The 18,446-nt window shown below is 38.5% G+C and overlaps 1 protein-coding gene across 2 annotated transcripts in view; it reads right to left on the bottom strand.

Annotated features, from left to right (window-relative positions):
- Positions 1 to 506: 506 nt before the first annotated feature.
- The window catches only part of CAB39 (calcium binding protein 39), a 35,768-nt gene continuing 17,828 nt past the window's right edge, over positions 507 to 18,446 (bottom strand). For both annotated transcript variants that reach the window (XM_042878454.1, XM_042878453.1), the window contains exons 3-9: positions 13,866 to 14,030; positions 9,020 to 9,138; positions 6,006 to 6,174; positions 5,253 to 5,312; positions 4,644 to 4,709; positions 3,517 to 3,660; positions 507 to 3,127 (exon numbers count right to left, since the gene is read on the bottom strand). In XM_042878454.1, the coding sequence (XP_042734388.1) occupies positions 2,939 to 3,127; positions 3,517 to 3,660; positions 4,644 to 4,709; positions 5,253 to 5,312; positions 6,006 to 6,174; positions 9,020 to 9,138; positions 13,866 to 14,030 (912 nt within the window). In that variant the 3' untranslated portion in view covers positions 507 to 2,938. The remainder of the gene's footprint in view (positions 3,128 to 3,516; positions 3,661 to 4,643; positions 4,710 to 5,252; positions 5,313 to 6,005; positions 6,175 to 9,019; positions 9,139 to 13,865; positions 14,031 to 18,446) is intronic.

The following is an 18,446-nucleotide window of genomic DNA, read 5'->3' as shown; positions in this document are numbered from 1 at the left end:
TTCATTTACCCATTATTCATTTCCCAGCAGGAAATGAACTTCTGTAGCATGTCAGCAACAGAGGCAAACAGCTTCCACAGGGAAGACCCCAGAGCATTTCCTAAGGAAAGAGTGACAGTCCCACAGGCTTTTGCTCCTGAAATTTGGGAGGAAGGGCTACAATGACCAGTATTCACCTCCATTGATCCTGTCAGGCCCTGTCTCTGGAGATGACACAGGACACAGCATCACTTCTCTGCCCTGGATCATGCCAAAAGGGAACAGAATCAGCAAATACCACTACACACAAGCAAGAAAGGCTTCTCACAGTTAATGAAAACTCCTATCTCCAATACGGCATTTGGTCTCAGATCCTCACAAATATTTTTACAACTGGGAGTTTTTCATGATTTAGAATGACTTCACAGGTAAAAGGGAGAGCATTAAACATCTCTAAGGTGACAAAGCCACAAAGACTCGCAGCCATGAGAAACTCCACCACTTTCAGAAACACAGCAAAACACACCTTTTTCTTCAAAATTTTATTTCAATTTAAATTATGGGGCCAGCCAGATTTTTTTGGATAAGAAACGCATTTTCTTCAGGAGAAATGAAATGCTACCACGGAAGTAGAATTACAATTGTGTACATCTCTTATTTAAAAAGAAAAAAAAAAGAAAAAAAAAAAAAAAAAAAGCACAAATCAAAAAACCACTCACATTTAAATAAGTTTTAGTAATATCCTTAAGCCTTCCAGCAGATAAGAAACCACTTCCAGAACAATAGTTGGGGTTTTTGTTTAATACAAAGAGCACATCAAATGAGCTTTAATTTAATACAACTTCTTTCCGAAAGCCAACATTCAAATGTTACCACATATTAAAGTTACCTTAGCCATTACTTCCAAGACCTAAGATAGAGTAACCTATATCCCAGCCCAAATGTTTTCACATCTTTACATACATAACTCTTCAGCACTTCCACATTTTTCTAAAGAGGAAGCCTTATGGTAACTTGGCAAACAACGTTTTCTTCCACTCAGCTACGATAAACCAAGAAAATAATAATCTGTTAGCACTGAACTACAATACCATCTTGTGGCCAATTCTGCCTGCCTGCATAAGCAATGGCCAGGAAGAGTCAGCTCTTTTCCTTCCAGTAGGCAAAATGAATCCATTTGCAAAGGACATTAAGGACCTGACAAAGGCCAATTAAAACATTAAGAGCAATTTTAAACTAGGTGAAAACACTGAATTTTCTGGAGCTGCCCAACTTCCCTCGTGAAGGCTTTCAAGTAGGCTTAAACATCACTCAGGAGTTTCATCTTGCTGACTACGAAATATTTTAATTAGGAAGAGGACAGGAAGCAACAAACATTTTCTATAGCATTCTCAATCAGATTCAGCCATGCAGAATTTGAACTTTCAGACTCCAATCCATACGCTTGGTTGGTTGCGATCTTAGCATTACTATATGATGGATAAATACAACTTTAATAACATTGTTTAGCTATATTTAGTAGATTCCTTTTGTGTGGTCACAGTAACAAAAAAAATGGTGCAAAATCAGTTGGTTTTTTGTTTTTATAAATACTGATAGTTTGCAGCATTAAAGAACAAAATCAACAAAGGAAAATCATTTTGTTATTCTAGGACATCTATGTAATCATGTTTCTTGCATTCAGAGGGAATTAACTCATCCACTTGCACAACTACGTACTGAGTTAACTACTGTAAGAAAGGAACGATGCACTGCAGGCTCCCCAGAAGTAAGAAGAATCCATATTAATTTAGCATCACGTCTGCCATCTGCAGATCTGGTGAGCACAACGCTAGTTTAATTGAATAAGGCCAATATTACCAGTAAGATTCTAGCAGAAAGGGTTCCAGTTCTCTACGTCAGCCTACCCTAACTGATGGCACCCTGTTAGATAAGTGAGTACAAAGAATTTGTTGGTGGTTTTTTTCTCTTAATGCTGCAGTACTTACGATCGTTAAATCAGCATTTCCATGTGATCTGAAGGATTCAATTACATATGAGCATTCATTTTGCAAAACTCAATATTAGGTAATAGTTACAGACTAATACAATAACATTCCTCTGCTGTACAAATTAAATCATATTTTAAAGAAATGAGCAGCCTAGGAGTTATATACAAAAGAAACCAGCAAGCATCGTTGAAATGAAACGCAAAATGTCACTGCTAGGTCTACTGTCTGAAATACCTTTAAAGCAAAATTAACAAAACCCCTTAGAACATATTTCCAAGTTTACAAGTCAATTCTCAGAAAAAAAAAATCAAATCATGTCCAAAAAACCTAGAAAGCAGTGAAAGGCATATATACATTTTCCTAATGAACCTTGAGATTTCACTCTTTTAAAAGTTGCTAAGTTTCAATATCAGTTTATTTGCAAGACAACTGTTTATCCCAATAAGCTCACATCTTAGATACGTTTCCCCTTTGATTACAAATAAAGCACTGCACAATTTTTTTTTTTATTTTTTAAATCAAGGCATATATCTTATACTATGGTGCCAGGTATGCACAGGTCACGTTGTGCTCGTATCTCAAACAAGGTAAGTGCAAACATACAGATTTATTCAGATTTGCAAGCATGCAACCTTTTACTTAACTACATTAATACCTTCTTTCCTAAACCAAACTATTATCTATATGTTTGCGTTCATGAACCTAGAATCTTTCTTTTCAGGGCTCATCAAACAAGCAGTGTCTTTGAATTCTGAAATGACACAAATATCAAGAAAGTCCACATTGTGCAAGAAAGCAGCAGCTATGTTTTTCAACTTGGACTAAAGAAGAGAAAAGAAAAACAAAAACCGTTCACTGAACAGCAGATTAGCAGTAATGTTCCTCATGAATCGATAAGAGTGCCTGATGCTGAATATCTAACAGCGACTGCTGAATTTGGGTTTAATATTATAGGGGTTTACTGGAGATTAAGCTTCTTGCTGTGCTGGTCTCTTCAAATCCCTGATCTGTTTAACTAAATAGGTCTTCTCATCATTAAATTGTTCATCCTCGGTCCTGTCATTCTGAAACTTGCTGAGGAACTCAATGAGTTTGGTCTGGTTCTTTAGAAGGATGTCTAATATAGGCTGCGTCTTGTTAGGGTTGGCTACAAACACCTGCAAGACAATAAAAGGCATTCAGTGGGAAACAGGAGGCTCAGATAAAAAACAAACCTAGCCAACAAAACAGCGATGACAGTAACTTAAAATGATGTTTTAATTATTCAATAATCCAAAACGTACACAGAAAATAAAAGGAAGTAAATGAAAGTTTTATTCTAAAACTGCTATTTTAGTTTTCTAAATTAGAACAGAAATCCAACACTACTGCTGAAGTAAATTCAGGCTGTGGGAGCTATTAGACACAATACCCTCTGCAGAATCCAGTTCAGGAATTCCACAGTTCAATTCTGTAGCAAATGCATCATTCCATATCATATACAACATCAGATGGGTGCGTTTGAGTTCACTGAAAACTTTCACCCCAAGCTGTTACTCTGATTTACCTTAAACACGTGAAAGGCCTCAAACTGAATGTTACGACTCTTGTCTCGTAGAAGGTTCATCATTAGTTTCAGATTTTCAGGTTTACTGATGTATTTTGTCATAATTGTGAAGTTGTGTCTGTCCAATAATAATTCACCAAGAAGCTAGAAGTGAAAAACAAGGTGAAAGAAGAGATGAGAAAACCTGTTCATAAATCCTTCCTAACACTCTGAGTAACCAACACCGCTCTGTAAAAGCAGAAAAATTGGAATTCAAACACCTTTATTCTCAATATTCAACTGCAAAATCTCCTTTTATTCTCCTGATGTTATAATTGGAACTGAAATTTAAAAAATATGTATATTTTTTTTTCTTTTTTCCCCACAACTTCATTATTTTTTCCATTTAAAAAAACGTTACACATCAACTTAAAGAGTTTGGTAAGAAAAAGGAGTTGGTAATTCAAATGAGAAATATTTGTACTTCTTTTGCTCCCTTTTTCATCCAGGAAGGGTGCAAAACAAAGGTGGAAACCTCAGAAGATTCTGTACCCGTATTTCCTTTACCTCCTAAGACTTATAACAAAACACCATAAAGCTCAGAGATGTACACAGCCCCTCTCACTGTGAGGAGCAGTGCTGCAGGAGCAATACAATACATCCCAGAAGTGCCATCCCCGCTACAAACTGGCACACATGCTACATTTACAGTCAATATTTCTGACCAACTTGGACATAAAATTAGCATTCTGCTAGTTAGGTCATGTGAGTCCCTTCGTTCAATTATTTAATAAATAAATTATATGTATTTTATTTACACATAAATGTAAATAAATTGTTTAGTATTAATTTAATAAATAAATACATTACTTAGTAAAATTTGTTAAAGGTGGAAAAACAAAATCTGAAGGAAAAAAAAAACAACAGAAATAAACTCTTCCATACAGTCACTTCTGCATGGAGAGAGAAATGACACTAAATTACAGCAGGACTGGACTATGGGAAATTTACTGACCTCAAGACCCAAGTTAAAAAAAATAAATCAAATATTACCCAAAGCAGCTACTTGTTGTTTCATTTAGCCAACTCACTTGAAATTAAAGGCACTCTCTAAATTTGCATTGAAGAATGACCTAAAACTGCCTTACCTTAAGTGACTGTCTCTTTGTCACATAGTTTTCTGAATGAAGTAACTTCTCATATTCACTGAAGAACTAAACACAGGACAGACAGAATGGTTAAGACCTTCTCAAGCGCTACAAGTGCTCTTATTCCAAATTACTATAAAGAACAAGAGGAGATGGAAATTTGCAGACTGTGTATGCTTTAAAAACAATTTAGGAGGCTTCAGTGTTTAGATTGCAATGCGTTAGAGGCAGTTATGGCACTATTCGTTAAGCTGTAGCAGCTCCTGGCACTGAACAACGCTCATTAACTGCAGGAGGCCGATCTCGCAATGTTTGGCTGTCACACGTGTGCACGCAAGGAAATGGCCTGGGAAAGGGTTCCCTCTAGTGGAACAAACGTGTTCTCACTGAAACAGGTCTTGGCCTCAGCCTCTCCTCACAGTTCTCACGTTCAATAGCAAAGTCTTAACGCTAATTTTCTCTCCCTGGCAGAAATGACCGATTTCACTTGGTTTAATATTGTATGCAAATTTCAAAAAGGCATCTAAACAAGGAAAGGAAACACAGATTCTTCTTATTTGAAGATACACAGCTCTACAGAATTCTCAATAATAAAATGTATTTGCTTACCCTATCATAATGCTGTTCCAAAAATTCTGCACTTAGCAACTTGTGTCTTGTAAGTAAATCCTGTAAAAGAGCACAAAACCAGTATTTTCACTACAATATTTATGTGTTATCTATACTTTCTGAATAAACTGTGGGTATACAAGACTTGTGCACCCCTAAGGGCCTTGGCATCAGTTAGGAAAAGTCTGCTTCATTTTATGTTAACTCACACAGGCCTGTAGAATTAGCACTGAAGAATGACATTCATGAATCAAAGCTACACTCACTCTTCACAGAGCTACACACAATTAAGAGGTTAAGAAGCCACTATTTGATACTGATAAATATTATGCTTATAGTCCTGTAACTATTTTTTCTTTGGGGTGTTTTTATGGGGCTGTTTTTGGTTTTGATTTGTTTTAGGATAAAAAAGAGCTCCTCCCTAAGAATCAGCATTAAATGCACTCAATGCAGCTTGCACAGCTGGAAACAGATTTAAAGTCCTCTGGCATGAAAGTACACACGTACTGTGTTAACGGATGGCAGTTTACATATAGGTTTAAAAAGTTACTGGGAATAGAGTATGCATATTTGAAGGAATGTCTCACGTTCTGAGAAATAAAGAACACCATTCAGCATTTGCACCACACCACTATTTGTTTTCTCCTCTCTCTCTGTACGTCTGTTTTGCTAAGAATGTAACACACAGCATCTGAGTCTACATGGCAGAAACAGAAGACTACAGAAATCATTCCAATACGGTACGGAAGTTACCTTGAACGTGGCAAATGCATCTGAAGCAATGTCAAATGTCGACATTTCCACGTATCTGAAGAAATCATAGAACTGTTCTGACCACAAGATTATTTTTGCGAGCGGTTCGTGTCTGATGCATTCTCTAAGCATTATCCCACAATTTAGAGCAATTTCTGGAGACTCGTACCTGTTTAAAAAAAAAAAGACAACAGAAAACCCACAGGTTCTTTATAGGCACCTTCAAAACGCTACACTGCCAGTTACAATTTGCTGTGCTATCACATAAACAGAAATTCAGAGAATTAGAGATACTTGTTTCTGTATTAAATTTCTCTTTGAAATACTTATCTGAAGTATTACTGAAATCATTGCTGCTTTATTGCCAAGTTATTACCAACACAAATTACTCATTATAAAATGAGAAGACAGAAAAATATTTTCTTCTTACTCAAAATCAGGTGCTTTTTTTTTTTCACGTTGGTGCACTTGCAGACATCTGGGAAAGCTGTATGGTTACACCCACCAATGTAAGATTATCCTTAGTATCAGCTTTGATGCTAAATGGTCAGTACTACTGGACGTGAGTTCATGGCCACTCTCTCATGAAACCATTTCTCAGCATCAATCTATGCACACAGGCTTCCAAGCTTGAGCTGCTGGCAGTGTCCCCTGATTTGAGGATATTACTGAACACTGTCCTCTGCGTTTGAGTCTTTACCACCCCAAGCAGTGCATCTGCAGCTTCTGACAAGAATCTTCTGGAACATGCCCAGAGAATTATAGAGTCATTATGGTTGGAAAAGCCCACTAAGATCATCAAGTTGAACCATCAACCCATCACCACCACACCCATCACTGTTTTGATGAAAACAACGAAGCTGTGGGTATGGCTTCATTTAGAAACTGTCGCTACACTTTCTTGGCAGGCTTTTTTTGTTCATATACAAACTGCAGTGTTCTCTCAGCTCATCTAAGCATATACCAACAGCAGCTGCCCAAGTCTCCCAGCAGTCTAAGATCCATCTGATAGAAATAGACCTCAGTGCTTGCTACTAGCTCCTGGTGTTCCCAAGCACACTAGTAGCGAGAAACTGGATGAAAGTGGGCCTGCCTTCCTGATTCTAACCTCAGCAAGTTGCAACATCAGCTATCCTGATCCACAGAGAAGTTGTGGCTATCCTTACATACATCTGGAACAGCTGAAGTCTCTTATACAACTTCTCAGCTCCCACCCAAAAAGGCCTTGGTCCCAATTCATCAGAAGCTGATTTAAATTTGCCGGCATACTTCTGGAGCAACGCATCATTGTGTGTACTAAGCACTAATTAAATTACCATACAAAGCCATTTGCTTATGAATCAATTTTCACATTAAATGTTGCTATACTTTCCTATTTAGCTTGCCATGAAGACTTGGAATCTACTGGACTTTTTGTAAGTCACCACAGAGCTTAAATTTGCATAAATTTGACTCAGATAGATACCAGATGTAACACTGCAGTCATTAAAGCTAATTAAATGCCTATTTCAAATATCCTGACTTATGAATTTGTTTCAACAATCCCTCTGAAGAGTGACAACACAGTATAAAAATTAGGACAACCGTGTTGCAGCCCTCATTCAGTCACATTTCAATGAGAGCATGCTGAGAAAGTAGTTCCATCTCTCTGCATCTCAAATTCAGCTTCATTTTAAATTGCTTTGAAGAAGCACTGAATCAATATTCTCTTTCATATTATGCCACAATTAACAGTCATTTTGTCCCTCTGCCATCAAAATCTTGCTTCTTCCCAGAATCATGGCTGAAGCATAAGAAAAAAAAAGAAAAAAAAATCAAAGCACCTCTGGCAGTGCACTTCTAACACAGCATTGAAATAAAACCTCGTGCACTGTGTAGGAGGCAGGTTTCACACTGAACTCAGTCAGCATCTCCAGCTGCTACCATGAACTAGGAGGAAGGAAAGGGAAAAACAAAACAGCACTTCCTGTTCAATGTTAAACATATATTTGATTAGCTTCACATCTCAGGGCTACCACTGTAACGCAGGCCAATGTCTCAATGGAAAGCATGTCCCTTTCCTTTATCCCCCTGCTACTCCAGTAAGAGGAATAAGTACTTCCCAACTGCAGCCCATGGAAACTTACTGAAGTAACCCTGCCCAGCAGCTTTAACACAGAGGATAAAATGGATACTTGAAAGAACATTTCAAGAACAGCTTTTTCTGTTTTGTTCTGTTAACTGTTGATGAACATTCTATCCTAAAATAACACGTTGGGATACCAATTTTCAAACTTTGCTCATTAATGCTAATAGAAATGTGAGCAATTATTTTTATATAGAGAGCACGTTGCCAGTTTTTAAGAAAATCTTACTTTAACAAGAAACCTCTGAAAATACATTTTTGCTTTCCCATTTGAGATCCACAATTCTAGGTGTGCAACCATGTCTTCAGTACGGCGCTGCTCTCCAACACCCAGCACCAGAAAAAATATGAGAAGAGAGGAAGAAAGAGTAGCCTGGCACACACTGCGTACCCTGAGCCATCCTTTGTTTGGTCCTGTGACTACAGGAATATGAATCACTACAAATAACATGTGTAAGACAAGCTAGGAGCAGGGAATAGGACAGCAAACTGGAAAGGACACTGGCTAAAAGAAAAAAACAGACAAAAAAACCCAACCAAATCCACCACTTGATACCTGATAAATGAGTAAGTTCAGAAGGAAATAACTTCAGTGGAAATACGTTCAGTGGGATCATATAATACACCAAAAGGAGAATGCTTACAATACCACAGTAAGAATAATACAGGCTACTAGCAGTTCCCAATTTTCAGTCATATATCATGCAGAAGTATATATCTGGTGTTCATTACTCAAACTTTCCTTTCCCTAGGGGAAGTAGCCCTTAGACAACAAAATCAAGCATGCTGCAAAGGAAGGAAAAAACATTACAGAACTCAGTGCTTCTCCACGATTACAAAAACCTCTCACTTCATTAAAAAGTATATTTATGCCTCACAGCATACATACCCTTTTAATAGCATGAACAATATATTCTGTTGAGTGCAGATGTATTCAACTGTGGGAGTTCTTGTACCAATTTGCCTTCTGAGGATGTTGTTGAAGATTTGGGCGACGTCCTTTTTGCCCTGTCAAAAACACAAGCAGTTCAACACAGTCTTCAAGTCCACCGTTCAAATAGGAATTACTCATTGTCATCTTATGCATTCACATCACTGTGAGTTCTGCACTTCAGTCAGCCTCTGCAGTTCAAACTTAGGGGGATTAAATACTACTTCTTTTCTGTATACTCATTTGAAATACGTCAAAGTGCTCTAAACTCTACCAGCCAGGTGTTCAGCCAGATTGCAGGTTAATCACGTGATGAAATAAAGCCAGTTTAGGTTTCATCTGACATTTTGTGTAGCTTTGGTCTCCAGAAATTGTTTTATTCTTGTTTGTTGGTCATTTTTTGCTAATAACATTTTAAGCTGTGCTCCTGCCTCCAAGTGTACGTCCTCAATAATTCATTACCCCCTCCCTTCTCCAGGAAGGCACAGTGCCACCATCCATTATTGGTAAGGCACTTCTGCCTGCACTGTTAACATTCCATTTAAAACTGGCACTTTTGGAGGTAAAACAAACAAATAAGAACTACAAAGAGAATTGACCCACTGACCTAAAATACCGGTCTCACATTTTTCAACAGACCCAGCAGCATGAATGTAGTATGAATCAGCACAAATTATACACACAATGTTAGCACCAGAGAGCATAAAGTAGCTGAAAATGTTATCTTGAATATATATACACTTATTTACTTCTTCTCAGACATGTCAGAACACAGCTAAAGATGCCAAACTGGTACGGACAAGAAGCTGATCATAAACATAAGCACTTTCTCCATCATTCACATGCATCATTTAAAACCTAGATTTGTGCAATTAACTTGCAATCTGAAACTGCCATAAAGACAACTTCAAGGCTACGTCCTGTTAGCTGCAATCCAAAAAAATGTCAGGCAAACTTGTGCTACACCTAGACTTGCAAATAACACTGTTAAGCAACTCCACAGGAAGGATTCCTGTGTGAGACACACAAAGAACACACACAAACCATTTTTCTGGACAATATCTACCCAGTGTTATAAATACCACATGTCACATTAGTAAGTTATCAAGTAAAATTTAGGGTATATGTAATTAGCAACCATTTAAGAAACAACAGCAATTATTCAAAACTAGTTCAGTTTTGTATCAACATAAAGAAGATTGTAAGAAAAAAAAAAAAGGAAAAAAACCCCAAATGTTTGTAACAAACGTAGGAGGGCTCCAGTTTTACAAATGGCATGTTTGTGAATTACCACGGAGCATTTGAGGGACTGTTGTTTTCAGGATATAAGAGTTTGTTTGTAAATGCTTGTTTTCTCAATTACAATTGCAAGCCAGCCCAAAGCAACACCAGCACTCTTTGTTCTGAACTGAGTAGAGCAGTGTTCCAGAAACTGCTTTACTCAACCTCCACATAATATAGTCATCAACTCTCATTCACTAACATTGCCAATTTTGCTCTGCATCTCACAGTTTCCTTTGGATTCAGCAGCAAAAACAGCATTTCCTTATTATTCACCTAAGTGAAGTGACAGTGGTACACAGTGACCCCAAGCCTACTCATTGTTAAGCAGCACCACTGCTAAGTGACCTCATGGCTAACAAGGGCAAACAGACACCAACCCATGTGCCAGTAGTCACGACTGCAAGAGGTGAGAGTACAACTGTGCTGCCATTGTCTTCCCAGCAGAAGGATTCAGGGTCCCTCATGCAAAAGGCGTTTTTGTTTGCTTTTTGTTCCCCCCCCCCCCCCCCCCCCCTCCATTTCAAAAAAAGCAAGAACAAAGAATACAATTCTGCAAGGGATGCCACCTCTCCTATGGGCACGCTAGCACAGATCAGTGGGGAGATATCTGGAAACTCCATAACTTTGCTAAGTAGATGGTTTTGTTCACTGCTCTACTTGGAAAGAAAACTTCCAGGTACAAATACCATTTTAAACAGGCCTTTATACCCAGCAAGATTCCAACAGTCACAGTTTCTAATTACAAGATTAAAAGACATTAAGTTTTTGCCAGTGTTTTTGTGTTTTTTTACCCATTCTGTTCACACTGAAGTACACTTGAGATAGTTCAAGAGTCTGAGTAAATGGTTCCTTCTCTATTAGCTCAGCAACCACCATCTTCAAGAAGAACAGAGTTTTGACCAAAAAGAGACAGTATTTCCTTCATCTTTGAATAATTTCAAGCTTTAGAGAGAGAAAGTACTAAACCTTCAAGTTTGAGAACCAGCAGGAAATAAAGTTTTTCTCTCTCTCTTTAATAGAAAAATTATTTCAAATACAGAAAATTCCATATCATAGAGTTCTGTGATATGAATGCCAACATCTGATGACTTTGTCATAGATGAGAAGCCAGTGCAGGTCTGGGGCACAGGTGAGTTGACATTAACTGTAACAAAAACAATAGCTGGACAGTGTGCCAGATCCCATCCTTGAAAAGCAGACAAGGCCCAGCCTAGAAAGCAATGTGAATGACCTGTTTCTCAAGGGGAAAAGATAATATCCTTGTGTAACAAAGTAGCAGAAAGTCTAAAGCAGGAAACTACTTGCAATCTTCTAAAGTCCCCTTAGAATAAAATGAATAGCTCTCTTTAATGAGAGCAAGCTTGTACAAATTGTTATCATTCTTCATCACCAGCAGATAATGAATGTTTCCTTCTCTAAAAACTGAGCTGAGTAAACATGAAGCTGATAAGAATCTAGAGTTCAGCAGAATCCAGATGACGTTTCATGATTTCCTTTCTTTGGCAATTAAAGGCTGTCATATTTCAACACTGTATCTCAACTTTCCCAGGTCTCCTTGCTTACTTAACAGCCTGAACATTTTATGTTTGCTGTAAACATTTGCGTGGGTAGAGGGAAAAAAAACAACCATATTACAATTAAACACAAATCAGAGGCAGTTATGGGTGGGGTGGAGGGGCGAGAGGAAAAGAACAGGGAAGAAAGCTATTATTTGGGGAATGCCAAACTACAATAGGACTTGAAACTGTTCTGCTTGCATCATGAACAACTTGGTCATGAACAATAGTGTCTTTAAGCAGTCTTAAGTGGTATGGCCTCTATGATCAAGGCTGTGGAGTGCGATACATGAGCTTTGGCTTCTTTCCTGGACAGCCACACAGTTCTTGTGGGACCTCAGAGAAAACAGAAAAATCCAACTGTACTGCAATTTCTTATAACTAAACAGGGTGATTTCTCTCTACGGAGTTGGGAACTGAATTATCCTATGTGATGTTTTTTGGAGACCTGTAACTAGTGGTGTTCCTCAGGAGTCAGTGCTGGGTCCGGTCTTGTTCAACATCTTCATCAATGACCTTGATGAGGGGATAGCGGCCACCCTCAGCAAGTTTGCTGATGATACGAAGTTGGAAGGATTGGCTGACACGCCTAAAGGCTGTGTTGCCATTCAGCAAGACCTGGATAGGCTGGAGAGCTGGGCAGGAAGAAACCAGATGAGGTTTAACAAAAGCAAGTGTAGAGTCTTGCATCTGGGGAGGAATAACTGCATGCAGCGGTACAGGTTGGGGGATGAGCTGCTGGAGGGGAGCTCTGCGGAGAGGGACCTGGGTGTCCTGGTGGACAACAGGTTGGCCATGAGCCAGCAGTGTGCCCTTGTGGCCAAGAGGGCCAATGGCATCCTGGGGTGCATTGCAAAGAGCGTGGCCAACAGGTCAAAGGAGGTGATCCTCCCCCTCTGCTCTGCCCTGGTAAGGCCTCAGGGATCTCTTGGAAAGAGTCCAGCGGAGGGCCACAAAGATGGTGAGGGGCCTGGAGCATCTCTGCTATGAGGAAAGGCTGAGTGAACTGGGTCTGTTCAGCCTTGAGAAAAGAAGACTGAGAGGGGACCTGATCCAGGTCTATAAATATCTAAGGTGTGGGGGGCAGAGCAGTGAGGCCAGGCTCTTTTCAGCAGACAGGACAAGGGAGAACAGCCATAAACTGCAGCATAGGAAGTTCCGCACTGACGTGCGCAACAACTTCTTTAGGTGAGGTGACGGAGCACTGGAACAGGCTGCCCAGGGAGGTCATGGAGTCTCCTTCTCTGGAGATGTTCAAGACCTGCCTGGACACCAACCTGTGTGACCTGGTGTAGGAAACCTGCTTTGGTGCGGGGTTAGACTCGATCTCTGGAGGTCCCTTCCAACCCCTACAATTCTGTGATGTGATGACAAGTGTCAGACAGAGGTTTGTACAGAGACATATTTGACTATAAGTGTCCCTATTTTGAAGTAATCAATAAAATACTGTGTTTTTTTAATACATAAACAAAAAATAGTAAGAAGAAAGAAAGAGCTTGCATCACTTCTAAAGAGAAGAAAAACTGAAGACTTGGTAAAACGAACAGCTTTACCTCAAATACTTAAAATTCTTCAAAAACGTTATGGCCATTTTCTTGCCAAAGTAATTTAATTTAACAAGATGAGAATATAGACACAGCATGTAGTACTGTACCTTGTGTTCAGTGTGGTATTAGTAGAATAATTAAGGATTATGCCCTAATTTTAACAGAATCATAGCATCAGGATCAGTGGTTTATCTACTTCCATTTTGGGCAGATTATGTGCTTAAATTCACTGATTTTGTATTCAGTATTTGCTTAGTTTCCCAGATAGATTGGAATATTTAGTTCCCTTTCTCCTGGCTTCGTCCTGGCCAGAAACAAAAGCTGTAGTTTGAAAGATATTTAAAACTAATTGAAATGACAGGAATTCAGATGCATTCGTTTTAAAATAGACAGTATAGGGAATATCAATTTTCTTACCTCAAAATCAATTAGCTGCAAGTCAGCTACAAGGGTACTAAGGAGACCACTGTTGTACAGCTCTTGAGCAAGCTGTGCCACGGCTTCTGTCTGTGGTTCTTTTTCATTTGTGCCATATAAGATTTCTTTCATGGCAACAAGGTTTTTTGAGACCTCCTCAGTGGCCTGAAGAAAATGGGGGGGAAAAAGAAGTTAGAACACAGAGAACACCATTTGTCTTTGTAGCCGCATACTGTTATTCTTATCAACTGCACACTTCCATAACAGAGAAAAATAAAAAAATCATGAAATGACAACCTGTTAAGAAAACAATAGATAATCTTTCTGCAAGAAAGGTTGTTACATGCTATTAAAAAAAAACGAGGCAGAGACAAGACAAGCAATTTAATTAACAAGTTATCAAAAGTAAAATCTCTTCTTTTTTTAGTGCCTCTAAGCCTCCCATTCAAAAATCTCCTAAAGGATAGTGACAGTATGAAAGGAAATGTACATTTCCATTCTGTGGAACAGAAGATCAGACTGGACACGACAGAGATGACACAGACAGCTTGTCTAGCAAGCTGCCCAGAGAGACACCTGCCCTCCTTCTGCAGATTTTGCACATAGTAGATCTCCTGACAAATACCAGCTTCACACCACAGTCACTATGCATGAATTCTTTCCTTTCCAAAGAAAAACGCACAAGAGAACCTTACTCAATCTTCAGGTTCCCTCAATATACAAGAACAAATTGGCAGCTGCACCCACAAAGAGCGGGTCTTCCAGAGAAAACTTCAATACAGGGGGCAAATGGAAGCATCAGAAGCTTCCCATTTGAAGCCCAGAAGACATCCAGAATGACTGCCCACATTGGGAAGCCAGTGCAAGGAATGCCTGCAGCTCTGCTGGACTGGAGCAACACCTAGCAGTGGAAGCAAAGATCTCTTAAGTAAACAAAAATCTACAAGAACACTTCTAAACATCCACTTCTGAATCTTAAAAACACACAGTTATCTTGGAAGGGAGAGGGAAGAACTATCTTAAATATGTATGTTTGTATGGCATAGCTTGGGGAGAAAAGACTGAAAAAAGATTATCATACGTAATAGGTTTGGCCATGTTCCATTAGTTCTTCACGTGCTTCAAAGGTATGAATGATCTATAGGTGCACTCATTTTTAGTAATTAGGTGAATCTGACAACAAGTATGCATATACTCCAAAGCATTCATTTGGTAGCACGTGGAAAATTAATAAAGGGAAAGAATGAGAACTTTCTGGATATTGCCTGCCCTGTAAGGGACACAGAAGATTTCTCATCTGTGGGTTATATGTAGAGAGGCACAAGCATGACCCATGTGCTATTAAAGCCAAAGCCATTCCAGCTTTGCTAGGTATGCCAGTAAGGATCCTGTGACCTTTAAAGAGACTCCAGATTACTTTTTGCTCCTCCACAACTTTCCACTCCACACTGCCTCCATCTTCTCACTAATTTCCAGTTGTCTGCTCCTTTATTTCAATTGCACAGGATTTTCTGCACACTGTTAGCAAGACAGCAAGAAGCAAGTGTTCATTTTGACTGCTTTGACTCATGGCATCCCCTATAGAAGTAGAAAGCCAGCTTGCCATATTATGCCACACAACTGCTCTATTTCTTTATAATTCAGAAGAAATGCATCTTTGCTAGGAAAAGAAGAGGAATGTCTGTCAAACACAGAGCTATACAGGAATACCCTTGAAGCACTGCTCCCAAGAAAAGAAACAGTAAAGAATTCTACTGTAGTTTGTCTCTGCACACCAGTTTAGAAAGCAAGAGGGGAGAAGAAATGCTGAGGTTCAAGGAGCTGTTTTAAGCAGGACAATGACAACCCTGAGGACATGCCTGCAGTTAAAAGTATTTCAGATGCAGAATGGAATTTAGTTAGTTACACCTAAAAATGTAATGCTACAGTAAATATCAAGTCAAGAGTTAAGTGAAAAACTAATTTACAAATTCAAGACAGACAAGGAAAGGCTACCTAGTATTGCTTGTATAGGCTACCTAGCATTGCTTCCTAATATACAGATACCAAAATAATTGTCCAGTGTGCTGCCTTCATTTGGCAGGAAAAAACACCTGGAAAATCAAAATGCACAATGAAATTCATTAAAAACAAACAAAAACAAACAACAAAAACCAACCCAAGTTCAAAAAAGTGGAATTAATCATATACATTCTAATGTAACATAAACAGGGTGTATGTTATATATACAGAATGTAGATGTTTACTATACAGATCCTCAATACTGAGGTGGAGCAACCATGGGGCAGAGCCTTAAACAAAAATGCTGTGACATTATTTAAAATTCAGTGGTGTCAGAGAAAGACAAGTCAGACTACAGAACTAAAAATGGAAGAAAAGGAAACAAAATCTCTTGTGTCTTTATCCTTTTGTCAGTGATAGGAAGGTACTGCTTAAAAAGAAGACTCCATGAAGTCACATGTATGACTGTCACTCCAAAATTTGCTGCAGGTCTTCACAGCTACAAACCACTTTGGTTTATTCCATTCTCCAGGATATTTCCAAAATGCCAAATGCCTCATTTAGATTTGTACAGCAGCAACACTTGAGTTTTATGACAAAAATGCCTCAACTTACAAACCAGTGCTGCTCAGCAGGCTCTAAGCCTGTGGCTGTTCTGCCCACATCGAGAATGTGATTACAAAAACTGCATTACTAATGAAAATGTTCACAAAAAACTGTAAACTACCTCATAGGTTTGAGCCTCTGTTTAGAGATCATTTTTTCTAGCCTACAAAATTACCAAAAGCAGCAAATACTATTTTAATAACTCCGTTTAAACGGATTGGTTTTTGAAGCTCTTACAAAAACACAGCATGCAGTTCTGTAAAATGCATGATGATGTATATCCATGCCACTGGGTTAAGGGCAAAAAATGCTTGCACCAGTTGTCAGCAGACATCTGCCACAAAGAGCCCAGTGCCATTAGAAGAGAAGGCTGTCTTTTCACTCCCTACTTCCAACAATAATAAATAAATAAATACCAACAACCTTTGCCCCTTGCTGGATCCTTTGAGTTGTTAATCAAAGCCCACAGCAGTTGGCAAGGAAGAGTGCTTAACCTTTAGTTTTCTCTCAACCAGGAATTAATGCAGAAATGTGCATAACAAATGTAAAATTTCACTGCTTTGTAAATTTCAGTGTTAGCTCACTGAATAAAATCTCAACCTTCATCTCTGGCACCATGACATAATATTGTAATCTGACAGATGAATCATGTAAAGAAGCATACTGTACTATTCTGTCCACTGAATTAAGCTGGTTAAATTAGAGAGACTGTAACTTTCTAAATTTCATTTTAGCCAAAAATCTGTGTTGTTGGGCTTTTTTCCTCTTTTTGTAACAGTCAACCTGCACGAGTTAACAGTGTGGCTGAAACTACCACCAGAAAGCCAAAACTGAAGCTGGCATGAGCAGGTTAACACAAGGTCAGAGAGCAGGGAAGAACAAGTCTATTACGTGAGTAAATGTTTACCTTCAAGACAGTAAATGTGTGCCACAAATTAAATGAAATGACAGCACAGAAATAAATGCTAACGTGAGCCAAAGAGGAAGAAGAGATGAGAATAAACTACTAACTAATGCAATAGCTCATGAGTAGGTCCCACTTACACAAAAAGATTTTTCCTTTCTAAAGAAGAAAAAGAAAGCAAGAGAAGGAAAACTAACAGCTAAACATTTTCCAGACATAAAGAACTTGTCTTTGCAACTTTCTGAAGTTACCCTTCAAATAGAATAAAAGTTGGCCATCTATTGCCTGTGTCCTAAGTAACAAACTGCAGCCAGCAGTCACAGCCATGGTGTGGGAAGCACTGTCAGCAGTGAGGCAGTCTGGCTTCTGTAGACACTTCAAATCTCATTTTCCAAGTACGTACTGCAAACCTAAACAATGTTTCAAAATAACCTGGAGAACTACCTGGTTAATTTTTCTCCTGTACATGCACAGTTCAAAAACATATAGATTAACATGCAGCTAGAATTCATTTCTCAAGCTTCAAGCTTTTATTTATAAAGCACATTTTGCAGTATTACAGGGTAGAATGTTTCATAATTACCTAAGATGCATCATGATCACTACTGTTTCTCAGATCTTTCTCTTCAAATAATCCAAGGTATTAAAAATAGTAATTAATTACAGATTTAATTTCTAGGGAAAGTTATTAACATAATTCTTATTTACAAATCTGTGTTTCCAAGCATGCTTGGAAACTGTCAGAGCACATCCTCTGCATAACAGAACAGCACTGAGTTGCTACTACATGATAGGAACTACCCTGAACTGCATATTAAAAGCAAACAGTCATACTGCAGTAGAAAAGCACTGTAGCCTTTGGAAGCTAAGAACATATAAAACAATACAATGAACTTAATTTTGTATAAGAAATACTTAAAATGATTAATTTTGAAATGTTCAGTTCACGTCAACGAATGCTGAAATATCCACAGTCTAATTTATATACATAATTTAAATTCTTCATGTTCAAGAGTAATTAAGATATGCAACTGTGTATGTACTTCATTTAAGATACAATGTAGTGTAGG

Source organism: Lagopus leucura, unplaced genomic scaffold, assembly GCF_019238085.1.
Source record: "Lagopus leucura isolate 7727_CA_CO unplaced genomic scaffold, USGS_WTPT01 Super-Scaffold_100021, whole genome shotgun sequence".
Taxonomy (NCBI): Eukaryota; Metazoa; Chordata; class Aves; order Galliformes; family Phasianidae; genus Lagopus; species Lagopus leucura.
Note: the sequence above shows the minus strand (reverse complement) of the source record. Positions and strands in the feature narration are given on the sequence as shown.